At 43.8% G+C, this 12,987-nt stretch overlaps 1 protein-coding gene across 1 annotated transcript in view; it reads left to right on the forward strand.

Moving 5' to 3' along the window:
* The window catches only part of BLOC1S1 (biogenesis of lysosomal organelles complex 1 subunit 1), a 28,501-nt gene that overhangs the window by 1,409 nt on the left and 14,105 nt on the right, over positions 1 to 12,987 (forward strand). The window contains exon 2 of the mRNA XM_088480431.1: positions 5,452 to 5,524. Coding sequence (XP_088336557.1) covers positions 5,452 to 5,524 — 73 coding nt within the window. The remainder of the gene's footprint in view (positions 1 to 5,451; positions 5,525 to 12,987) is intronic.

Raw genomic sequence — 12,987 nt, forward strand, 5'->3', positions numbered from 1 at the left:
AACGGGATGTGTCGCTAGGCCACGCCCCATTTACAGATGGACCACGCCCCTTTTCAGAAGCGCACACCTTCGGCGCGCGGATGTCCCGGGTTATGATCCTCAAATGTTGGGAGGTATGTGACAGCTCAATGGTACAGTAAATGTACAATGACATATTATTGGACAATACAGGGCAATAAACTTGACAAAATAGGGATGACGTGCAGAGCTGGATTAAGGCTTTGGGGGGGGGCCCAGTAGGGGCAAAACTATAATGGGTGCGGGGGACATGGGCCTCTTGGTCCAGGGGGGCCCCACACCGTACACCCTGCACCCATAATGTTACCTCTCCGGAGTCCCACGTCGGCGCGGGGGTCCGGTGCTGTAAAACGACTGGAAAATGGCCGCGGCGGTCATTTTCCCGTCGTTTTCGCATGCGCAGTACAGGGAAAATGGCCGCTACGGCCATTTCCCCGTTGATCTGTGCATACGCTATAGACTCTAGGCACACTCTAGTGCCCAGAGTGTATAACTCTGGCGCTGGCCGTGCACAGCACAGTGCGCTGCTGGGCGGAGAGGAGGGGGCCCGTGTCGGAGACTGCACACATGCCCCCTCCTCTCTAGAAACGCCCCTGGGGCCCGTGGCACTTAAGACTGGTGGTCCCTAAAGAGCATCATTTGGGACACTGGGATCGTTCTCTCGTGTGCAAGCCTTTGGTGCACACATGAAAAGGGGGGCATGGCAATACATCATGCCCCTATTTAATGTCACACTGGAGGTATGTCAATCTATTCCTCAGCCTTGCAGAGCAGGTGAGAGTGTTACCTCCCTACCTTTCTCCCTGATATGCAGGACAGTCTCACCAAAATGAAGGTGGTTGAGGGGGTATGCATACAAACATACATTTGGTGGGCTGTATCCCATACATCGCATTTTGTATGGGATACAGCCCGACACTTATTGTATTGTATGCAGTAGCGTTTATTAACGCCTCATGCGTGAAGATTTGCGACTTTTTACGCAAAGGACAGCTATTCCGATAAGAGCTATCCTTTGTAATGTGAGGACTCCCGGGTTTATGATCCTGGAGTCCTACTGCACATGTGCGGCCACGGGGACACTGGGAGACATCATACTGGATCCCCTTTGGTGAGTTATGGGGAAAGAAGCCAACAGGCTTCTATAGACAACACCATCTATAGAAGGAGATGCTAATCTACTACAAGCTCCGGAAGGGTTTGCTTTCCGTAGCTTGATACTTATGGGGAATGCAGTCATACATCCAAAAACAGCAGTTTTTCAGAGCTTTGACCGCACCTTGCTGTTAGTACATCTTCCCCATAGTCACACACATATATACATACATAGTCACTCCACACATATATAGAAATACATAGTAGCACACTATATATACAGTCACATGCATACAGTTACACGCATACATATAGACACACCGTCGCACACACATACTCGTAGTCACACACTATACACACACACAATCGCACACTAGACCAGGGGTTCCCAACCACGGTCCTCAAGGCACACTAACAGTCCAGGTTTTAAGGATAGCCATACTTGAGCACTGGTGACTTAATTAGTACCTCTGTTATATTGATTTAACCATCTGTGCTCAACCATGGCTATCACTAAAACCAGGACTGCCTTGAGGACTGAGGTTGGGAATCACTGCATTAGACATATAAATACAGTCCATCAGAGACATACATGCACACTGTCTCACACATACAGACACATATACATAAATACAGTCACATACACTCATACACACAGTTACACACTTAGACACATACATAAGCACACATACACACGCATACATACTGTCACAGACACATACACACAGTTACACTCTTATATACATACACACATACATACTGTCACAGACACTCATACCCAAAGTTACACACTTATACACATACATAAGCACACACACACACATACATACTGTCACAGACACACATACACAGACAGACAGACATACATAAATACAGTTACAGAGGAATCGGTATGAGATGCTGGTGCTCGGGACCCAGCAGTTAGAATCCAGACGCCGGCATCTCGAAAGGGTTAACATAACGACACTTGTTGGTCGGTATGCTAACCCTCTGCCTACCCTAACCCCCTCTTTTTGGTGCCTAACTCTAACCTCCCCCCCCCCTTTTCCCAGTGCCCGACCCTAACCTCCCCCCCCGGTCCCTAACCCTCTCTCTAGTGCCTAACCCTGCACCTTAAACCTAAACCCCCCGATATCTTAGGTATCCCGGTGGTCGGGATGACGGCGCCATGCTTCTGACCGCGTCGGGATTTCAGTGCCGGTAATAGTCCGGAACACATACTGTTACAGACATACATACATACAGACAGAAAATAAAGTGCCTCTCATCTTAGAGGGTACACTACACTCACTGTCTGTAACACAGTAGCTCCTCCATCCCCTCCTCTCTCTCCCATGCTGCTGACCTGGTACTGACTGAGTGCCGTGTAGCCGCGCCCCCTGTCTCAACTTCACCTCCCTTTCAGCCTCCTACAGCTCGAAGTGCCATCCTGCTGCACTGCAATGGCAGGGGACCCTCTGAGACAGGCGGGCCTGGGGTGACGTGCCCACCCTTAATCCAGCTCTGCACAAGAATACAAGGGTTGGGGTACGCTTGTTCTTGACGGGCAAGTGGAGATGAGTCATTGAAAGGTGAAGTCAGATCAGCACTAGATAAACCTGTACCCATCAAAGAGCAGGCACACAGAGACAGAGTAACTGAAAAAGATTAGGGAGGAACATGAGGGAGGAGGGCTCTGCTTGTGAGAGCTTAAATGCTAACTAATCATTATTAATTGTTTACCTTCTCCTGATAAAACAACTACCACACTGATCCATTGGATTACACTGCTAAATAAGTGTCCCCTAATTCCGATGAATTAGGGGACACTTATTGTACAAAACACAAAAAGAGTACGCTGGAAACTGTGCAGTTTTATGCCATGTCCTAAATTTGTTAAATATTGCACAGGCCAAGACAGAGGTAACGAGCCTTGTTGAAGGATTCAAGCCTGGCAGTGGGCACCAGGCCTTTGGAGGGAGCAGGCTAGAGTATTAGAGAGTGGCAATGCACTAGGCCTTGAGGTAGCATCAGTTCTTGTGGAGGCAAAGTGCCAAGATAAAGATACCAAGATTGTTACATTAGGGGCCAGATGACGTGTCTTGAATGAGCATAGTCCTAAATTACGTGTAAGAGTAGCAGTTGGCGAGATGAAATTGTCATTATGGTATGGATGAGCTAGCACTTGCTGACTCAGCATCCTCACGTGCAGTGGAGGACCTATGCAGGCTTTTTTGGATCCATAAGCTAGATCAAGACAATAAGATGACTTAATTGAACATTAATAAGCATCATTCCAGAAGATACAGGATTATTGTAGCTCAAAACATGAATTATGAAGAATTTTGTTGTAGTGGCTCACTTTATAATTGTTTCATATACATATTATTCTACAGTGGTGAGTTTACTTGCTCACAAACATTTGATTAAGAACCAAAAACACTGTATGATATTTTACAAACTGTGAATTGGGGTAGAACAAGAAACCTACTTGTACATAAGTTATGACTTTGAATTGATACTCCTTAGTGTAGTCTTAAGTATTTGTCTATTATATATAGCCTCCTGGTCATATCTCTAGTATATACAGCCTCCTGAACAACAAGGCTCCCAGGAGGCCATTACAGTGATGAGCTGTTATTTACTCGCTGAGTGCTGTATTGGTTTGACGCATTGCAGTGAGTCTTAGCTGTAATAATTTTCTCTAGAGCTCAGTTGATCTAGATGCAGTACATACATAGGGGGGGAATTCAAATGATTTTTGGACGACAGATCAATTCAATTGTTGCTGCATTCAGGCGCACATATTGCGGGTGCCCATTATTTCAGCTCACCCTCTCCTAAGGTGGCGAGCAGAAATGTGTGAAAAGCCTGGCTCCCAGTAGGCCCAGAACAGGCTCCCCGTGTCAAAGTTCTGCCCAGAGTACACCAACGGGAGGTCCGACCGGGACCCTAACCCCCCCTTAAACCTGGCCAGGATTCAACTGGACCACCTCGCGTTGGTTTTATCCCAATCGGTGCAGGGGTGACCGAATGCATAACCAGAAAGACAATCTGACCAATGAATTTTATTTATACTACTGTCTCTGTACACTCAAGATTTGTCGTGATAGATCAGTTAATAAATCTTCTGTGGGTAATCACCGATCAAAGCTCATTTATTGTATGTTAGACCCTTGTGTTGCAGAGTACTCTGGAGAGGTAAATCAACACACAGTCTTGTGTTTGTAGATTCCTCTGACTATAATTATGTGTCATACAATAATATAAAGCAGTGTTCTCACATTGCAACATATTAGTATTTTCACACTACATCTTAATACAGCGGTCATTGTTAGTATGCCATACATTATTATCTATACACGAGGGAGTGAACTGTTATGGAGGTTAGAATACACAGTCTATTCATAGGCTATTTTGTTTGACAACATCTGCACATCCTAAGGCTTTCTGAAACTCAAAGGCTAGCAAAACTCATGTTCTGCATTTAAAGCTGTAAATATCTTAAAAGCACACTCCATCTTGTCACAAGATGGAGTCTTATGTGGATTGCTTAATATCAGATTTCTCAGTCGCTATAAGCTTTAAGCATTCTAATGATCAACTATTTATAATAAACACCAACAATTAACATGTTTTTTTTTTTAAGTAAGGTTTCTTAGTACGTTTGGCCAAAGATGTTTGCCCACCTACTACGTCATGGTGAACCTCCTAACATCCCTAATACTGACACATTAAATAATCTATCTAGGACTTACCTTTAATAGAGCCCCTTAAATGTGTGTACTGCAATGTAAAAGACCCATGCCAGTTAAAATCATTTGGGGCAGGTAGGAGGAGTGCCAGCCCAAGAGAAAGGGTCTCGCCTTCAAATGTACATTAAATACACACATACAAGCAAATGTGGGAAATGCTCTGGAGATTCTATATCAGTGTTGGCTAACCTTGACACTCCAGCTGTTGTGGAACTATATATCCCAGCATGCCCTGCCACAGTTTTAGCATGCCCTAATAGCAAAACTGTAGCAGTGCATGCTGGGTTATGTAGTTCCATAACAGCTGGAGTGTCAAGGTTAGGCAACACTGTTCTATATGATGCAATTGTGAAGTTACATATATTGCACTGATATACATATGAAGAGTAACATCGGCACATGGCGAGTTTGGGGAGGAGGTAGGTAAGCTAGTTACAGTACTTATGTACCAATGTTATCTGTAGTTAAAAAAAAAAAAAAAAAAAAATGTTCTGTACAGAGAAAAAAAATGTTGGCCAAAATCAATATCTTTGCATTGTCATTAATTTATTGGAATTTTTTACTTTGAAATTCTAAGTAAACAATTTGATTTATATTTTTACAGAAAAGAGAAGGAAAGAGGCCATTGCCGCAGCGACAACACTTACAGAGGCATTAGTAGATCATCTAAATGTTGGGTGAGTAAATGAATGAAGGGATATAGGGGCCTATTTACTAAGGGTATTTTCATAGAAAGCACTCGATTCAATTGCCCGTGATGTAATTAGCGCCGGGAGATAGCTCCCGGAGCTATTCAATTTTGCACAGTGTTTAGTTGGAGAATGCCCGTTCTTGCGACTAAACACCCTGCGCGAGAACGGGCATTCCCCGACCTAACTTCCCGGCGCGATGCTGTTTTCCAGGCGCGATGGGCAGAAAGCCTTGCGCCGGGACTTTTGTCGGGTTTCTGCTCGCATCCCCGAAGGGGATTCCTGAGGTGAGGACAAATCTGTTTGACACCATTACAGCTTAAAGTTTATTACAAATTATACTAGCATTCATTGGCAGGAACAGCTAAAGAATAACAAACATGCTGCAGTATAATTATTGAGCAATTGTAACATAGCATTAAAAAAACACCACGCTCCAAAGGGAATTCCATGAAGTCAGAGATGTTTAGAGTGACTTGTGGTACAATCAAGGAAAGCAGACTTATATCCCCTTCACACTTCCAGCAATAACCCGGGTTATTGCATGTGAATGTGCAGCAACCCGGGTTATTGTGCAGTGTGAAAGGACTGGGTAACGAGCAGGGTTCAATCCGGCTCACGGTGCAGTGTGAGTGGGTAACCCAGGTTGTTGCGACCCATGTCCCGTTCACAGCATAGGAAGAGCCGACGCTTGGAGATAGTCTCAACTCCTAGCGCCAGCTCGGCACATGATGGCGGTGAGGTAATCGACTTGGCAATAAGTCTCGTCAGGCTGCCAGTCTGAAAGGGGTTGCACCCGGGATGGAGCCAGGTACAAAATCCTGAGTACGACCCAGGATTGCAATGTGAAATGGGTATAAACTACTACTAGTATTACTGAATCTAGCCTTTAGTATTAACACTTGAGCTCTATGTCTGCCAAGGTTTTACCAGCTGGATGAAGAAAATGCACAGGCTGGGCTTTCCCTGACATGGTCGCATCTGATGCGACCAGTCAGAAAAGACCAGTGGACAGCTGCTGGAAGATGATCTTCTAGCAGCCACCAATCTCAGAGGTGTCTGGATGCAGCCTGGGATCTGGATTACTCACGTCTGCAATAGCGTCTTCGGGCTCCTAAGCATCTGGACGTCAGCCATGGAGACAGGTAGTGGTTGAGCAATCTGCTCAGACTGCTAGAGCCTTCATGCGTGCATCCTGGTTGGTGCAGTCCTGGGCGTGGCCATGTTTGTTCATGTCATCTAATCAGTATCCCTCCTATGGTAGTTCTGCGGTCGGTCAGCTGATGTCTCTGGCCAATGACAAGCTATCAAGGGGTATTTTAGGGCTCTTCCTGCAGCAGGAAGTTGCCTGTGCAACTTCGCTCCTTAGTGGATTTTCTACTGTGAAGGCATCCCAGGCTCTGCTGTGTTCCTTTCCAAGGCTACTCAGTCTGTGACTTCTAGATCCCTTCCTGCCTGCTGCTGGAAGCACTATACAGCGTCACATACCATTTGTGCTGTTTACAATCGCTATATAGTGTCTCAAACCATTGGTGCTGCTGGAAGAATTATACAGTGTCTCGTACCATCAGTGCTGCTGGAAGCACTATACCGCATCTCATACCAACTATTGATTACCATCGATTCTCAGTGTCTCATTCCAAGTGCTGACTACCATTGATTCTCAGTGTTTTATACCAAGTCCTGATTACCATCGCTATTCAGCATCTCTTACCAAGTGCTGATTACCAGTGCAACCCACCTATCAGTCTTTGGAGTATCATCCTTGCTCATCAGTGCTTATATAGACCTCCCATATCTATCTCTGTGTTTTCTCCAGGTACCTGGCTCAGGGGCTGCGACCTGTTTACTTGGTGCAGCAAAACCCACATCCCGCTTGGAGGGGTCAATGGTGAATACCATCGAGTGGACTAGACTCCGCGCCCTGAGGTAGGTCTCTCCAAAACCTGGGAGAGACGTATGAAGAGGACGTATATATTGTCTTCCCGTTTCCACTCGCCCGCTACCCTTAGCCCACCGGCCCAAGTTCTTGCAGTTGTACCCAATATACATTCGGGTGTGAAAAGAGGGACCTCTCTTCGTTCATTCCCATGTGCCAATCGCTGTGATCGGGCAGCACGACGCCGGCAGCACCCACACCCGGTGGCTACAGACAGAATAGAGCAGCAAATTCAAACTATCACTGCCCTCCTCTCTCCCTCCCGCCACCCTGCTAGCGGCAGCCTGGTGCCGGCCGACCGGCGGCTGCTCCGTCCACCTTGCAGGAAGCAAACAGGGCAATCCTCCTCTCCGTCCACCAGCCCTGCTAAAGGCAGCCTGGAGAAATGGATGCAAGCTCCACCCCCTAATGTATACCCTGCCCTCATCATCCGTCAGCTGCCAGGATCTATAAACAGCAGAGCCCTGGCCTCCTCATAAAATATATATAATCGGGCTTAATTCACGACACTCAACCATCTGGGGTACCCTTGTTATGTGACCACACAATTTACATAGAAAATATTCATATAAACTCTGCACTCACTTTTCAAACTGTAAATACAGGGAATGTTAGTTCCAAAATATTGCAATAATTTGTCCAACTGGCCAACCACGTCCAGGTCTTCCCATCTGGTCAGTCCCTACACTGACTCTCAAAAATATGAGCTTTGCTCTGTCACATTTGGTTCCAGCTAACACACAAATTTTAAATGCAAATTATGCTTCTTCCATAAGTATGCGTCCTGGCTTAAAGAGACAGAACCCCACCCAGACATATATATTAATTAGCACCTGGGAATAAACTGACAAAGTTTGTCTTACATTTGAAAAGCAGGGTGCCCTAGTAAGTGTGACCACAATAAAATAAAATTTTTGTGTTGTTTGCTTCTGTCTCTTGAAGCCAAGACCCATACTTATGAAAGAAGCATAATTTGCATTTAAAATCTGTTTTAGCTGGAACCAAATGTGACAGAACGAAGCTCATATTTTTAAGAGTCAGTGTAGGGATTGGCCAGATGGGAAGACCTGAACGTGGTTGGCCAGCTGGACAAATTATTGCAATATTTTGGAACTAACATTCCCTTTATTTACAGTTTGAGAAATAAGAGAGTGCCGAGTTTGTATGAATAAATATATATACAGTACCAGTCAAAAGTTTGGACACACCTTCTCATTCAATGGTTTTTGTTTATTTAAATTATTTTCACATATGGAATTATGTTGTAAACCAAAAAGTGTTAAACAAATCAAAATATGTTTTATATTTTAGATTCCTCAAAGTAGCCCCCGTTTGCTTTGATGACAGCTTTGCACACTCTTGGCATTCTCTCAATCAGCTTCATGAGGTAGCCTCCTGGAATGGTTTTCCAACAGTCTTAAAGGAGTTCCCAGAGGTGCTGAGCACTTGTACATATGTATTCTTTCATAGTTTTGATGTCTTCAGTATTAATATACTATCTTGAAAATAACAAAAAACATTGAATGAGAAGGGGTGTCCAAACTTTTGACTGGTACTGTAAATATAAAAAAAGACGTAATACGGAACGGCGTTCTGGAACCACCTGCTAACTCTGCAATCATGCACAGTCAGGCATCCATCCATGGACTCTAATAATGATATGAAGAGGCACTGATAGCCGCTGTGGCATATTGAATACGGAATTGGTTGTGAGCCAATTACAGCTTGCGGTCTTGGTAGCCAATCAGAAGCGACCGCTCCTGATTGGTTACCGGCCCGCGAGCTGTGATTGGATCGCTGCTGCGCCATATTCCAAAAATGCCGTGGCCACCACAGATGTAAGTGTCTCTTCTTCATGTCGTTTTTGCAAATGGATGTTTAGACAGCCTTCTCCTGTATGATGATTCCCCCCTCCTTGTTGTAAATAGGGTAGGGAATCTTTCCCGGCAGTGGTGGAACTGCCACAGCTGCTGAAGATGTGGCCACAGCAGGGTCCTGATGTGAATCTGGCTCACTCTTCCAATGCCAGCACTGCCATTCTTAAAGCAGAGGCATCTGGAAGAGGACTGGCATCACCAAGTCCTCCTCCAAATTTTGCTATGGTGTCCAAGAATGTGATGGGATCCCAATGTCGCAGAGCAGCATGACTTTTCTCTCAAACAGAGGTGTATAGATGTACTGCAGCTCCTAGCCTAGGGTAACTGGAGTGGCCCCCTTTTTTGGCTATGTGAAGGCAAAATCAAATAATAAATAGAGGTGCTGTCAAGAAGTGTAAATCCCTTTCCTCTTAACTAAAATTACAGAAAGATTTTTCTTTCACATTGCCTTACACCTTTGTTAGTTTATGAACTTAATGGTGTTGCCAGGAAAGGGGAGCAAGATGTGTTAAGCTGCCCACTAGGCGATTAAATTGAGCAATAACGTTATCGTTCAATCGTTCATTAATCGTTTGCAAATTGTTATGAAAAATGTCTAAAACGACCAGTGATGCTGGTCGTTTTAGACATCTATCATCGGGCAAACATGCTGGACAACCTGACGATAATGTTAGGTTCAGCATGTTTGCAGATGATTGATGTGCCTACACTGAACGACTGCTCGTCAGTGCAGGCACATCACAGACTGACAAACGACTGCACGATTACAATGTCGTAATCCTTCGTAATTTTGAGAAAAGAGCACAGTGGTGCTCTGATGCTTTGATACAACTTTGCTTGTTTGACTAAGTCACGGAGTGCCGCCTATCATTATATAGAGATAGATATATATCCATCTATGCGTGTATGTAATATTATTTCTATCATTGATGTTATAGATAATTTTATTTTTATTATGGAGTTCATGTATCGATCAAGAGTTGATACGGGGCCTCCGATAAGGGATGGTATTCTATTCTAATGAAGTCACCTGTGGTCAAGCGTGGATATCCTTAAAACCTGGACTGTTAGAGTTCCTTGAGGACCGAGTTTGGGAACCTCTGATTTAATCCCCAGAGGTGTTTTTACTGAATATGTAATAGTCTCATATACTGTCCTGTAGGAAAAGAGGAAAATGCTCTTAAAAGTTGAATCATTGACCATTATATTAGGCCAGATCAAGGGCAACTTTTTCTATTTTGTTGCCAGATGTTAAACATTACAAGCCAAAATATTTCCAAAGTGCCACCTCCATTACAACATATACAAACATTTATCAGAGTTATATACAGGTGCTAAAGATATCCTTGGCTTTCAGGTCCTCAGTTTGAAGTTTGGGATGAAGATGTGCTTTAGAATTTTGTAATATTATTCGACCGTCGACAACCTGTGTCAGGGCATACTTACCAACATGCTCATGGCAGCCCCTTTTGGGAGTGGGCTACCAGGTCGGTGCAGAAGGGAGGGTTGGGGCAGCTTCAGTGGGTGGTGCGTGGGCGTGCTGGCGCGATCACGGCCCGCCCCCTGTTTTATAATGCCGATATTACCGTCTTTATAAAGCAGGGGGCAGGACTATGATGATGTGATTCACCTGATTTTGGGGAGGCTCCCGGCAGTCCCGGGAGAGTAGGCGAGTATGTGGCAGGGTTTATCAGAGACCCAGGCTTCGCTGGGTATGAAGGCCACACCACACGTTGGCTCTCTGGTTTGGAGAGTGTCTAGCATTATGAAAAGGTTTCCTCCATGAGGAAAGGAAGTGAAGCAGGAGTGGAAGTGCAACGTGTATAGTAGGAGAAATACGGACAATGTAGGAGACACTCACTGCCTGGTGACTTGATTTCAAGGGTTTCAGGTTATGTTTTACACCTGTGCTCAGACAACCTTCTCTCCTTTGCAGTACATACTGTTGGCAGGAGGCATGGACATAACTATCACCTCACAGAATAGCCCATGAGTATGGTATTGTATCTATTTTGCAGAATGCAATGGTTAGGGGTCTCCTGATAAAGGCTATTTCTGTAATTTGGCACACCATGGGGTTTATGTAATAGGTTCCGATTTCACGGAGCCGTCTGTTTTTCTGCGAGATTGCGGCTAATTATAAAGAAGCAATCCGTTATAAGGCTGGTTCAGCTTTATGGGCCATTCCATAAATCCTTAAACCAAACTGACAAAGAATAATTTAGCAAAATCACTGATTTTTCAAGGTAAATTTGGTGCAAAAAACATCAGTGTTTCCTGTACTGGTGAAGAGATATGTGACAACACTAGTATTTCTGTAACTGCTAATCCTGCTGCTAGCTACTATTGGAAGCCAATGCATGTGAATAGCAGTATTTCAGGAGGACGTTTAAAAGTTTTTTATGACTCAATAATAATATAAATTTTTGTACACAAACTGTAGTATATTTACTACTAATATATATATATATATAAAATAATTAACTGTGTGACTTGCGTTCATGCGACATTAGACAACGAAACTGCACATGTCCCTTTCCGTTACTCTGGATGCTCTACTCAGTCACCAAAACAATTGCTTTTTATTTTTTGTACAAAGAACAAATGCACAAATATTTAGATTAATATATTATTAAACCATTGGGTCTGCTTACCCTGCACAGGAAAAATCAGAGCCCAGCCCGGTCTAATTTCACAGAAGTTTAATGTTATGTTACATCGGAAGGATTTTGTATTGTGTCTGAGTCCAGTTCAGTCATATGTACATTGAAATTTTTTTTGCAACAATTACTAACTTTATATATATTTTTTTATTTTATTAGAATTAACTTTAAGCTTTAACTAATTTATTATTATAGAAAAAAAAGTTCTAGATTCATTATTCAACCTTATACATGGAAAGGGATTGCACTTTAAATGTATCCAAATGCCCCGTTTCGTCACATGGAATGGCCCTATTACATAACACCCCACCCCATATCTTACATACTTTACATTGCATCTAAAATGACCCACGTCTTCCTTGAAACTGCCCCTGGCATTTACCTTCTCATTAAGCTGATTAGCGCTGCTCCTCGCAGTGACTTTTTATATGGATAGTTAGTGATCTTGTCAGTAAGCAGCAGCTGTAATTTTATTTTAATATTCTTTCTGTTTTTTGGAACTTTCTGGATAAAAGATCCCAAACCTGTACTTCAAGAGGTGGAAATATCCACTGCCTGCTAAGTGATGGAGAAGCTGTAAAGCGTGGATGACACATCTCATCCACTAATACTAAGCTAGACACTAAGGGGTAGATTTACTAATGCTTCTAAAACAGACGAGTGGGGCGGTGTTGCCCATAGCAACCAATCAGATTCTGTCAATTATTTTCTCGTATGCAATAGATTACTAAAATCTCATTGATTGGTTGCTATGGGCAACACATCCACTTTTAATTTGTAGAATCTTTAGTAACTCTACCCCTAGCTATCTCTGGCTTTGGCTGGTGGCCACTTCTCTCTCTTTTTTTCTTTAGCATTGTTTCCTCATTTATCTACCTAATAAAACAGCACAAATAAATGTACCAGTCACTAAGCCCAACACGGCTAGTGTACGTCTTGTGCTATTGAGAGACTAGTGGTAGGGATGCTGCA

Source organism: Taudactylus pleione, unplaced genomic scaffold (genome assembly GCF_031769625.1).
Source record: "Taudactylus pleione unplaced genomic scaffold, aTauple2 ptg000005l, whole genome shotgun sequence".
NCBI lineage: Eukaryota > Metazoa > Chordata > Amphibia > Anura > Myobatrachidae > Taudactylus > Taudactylus pleione.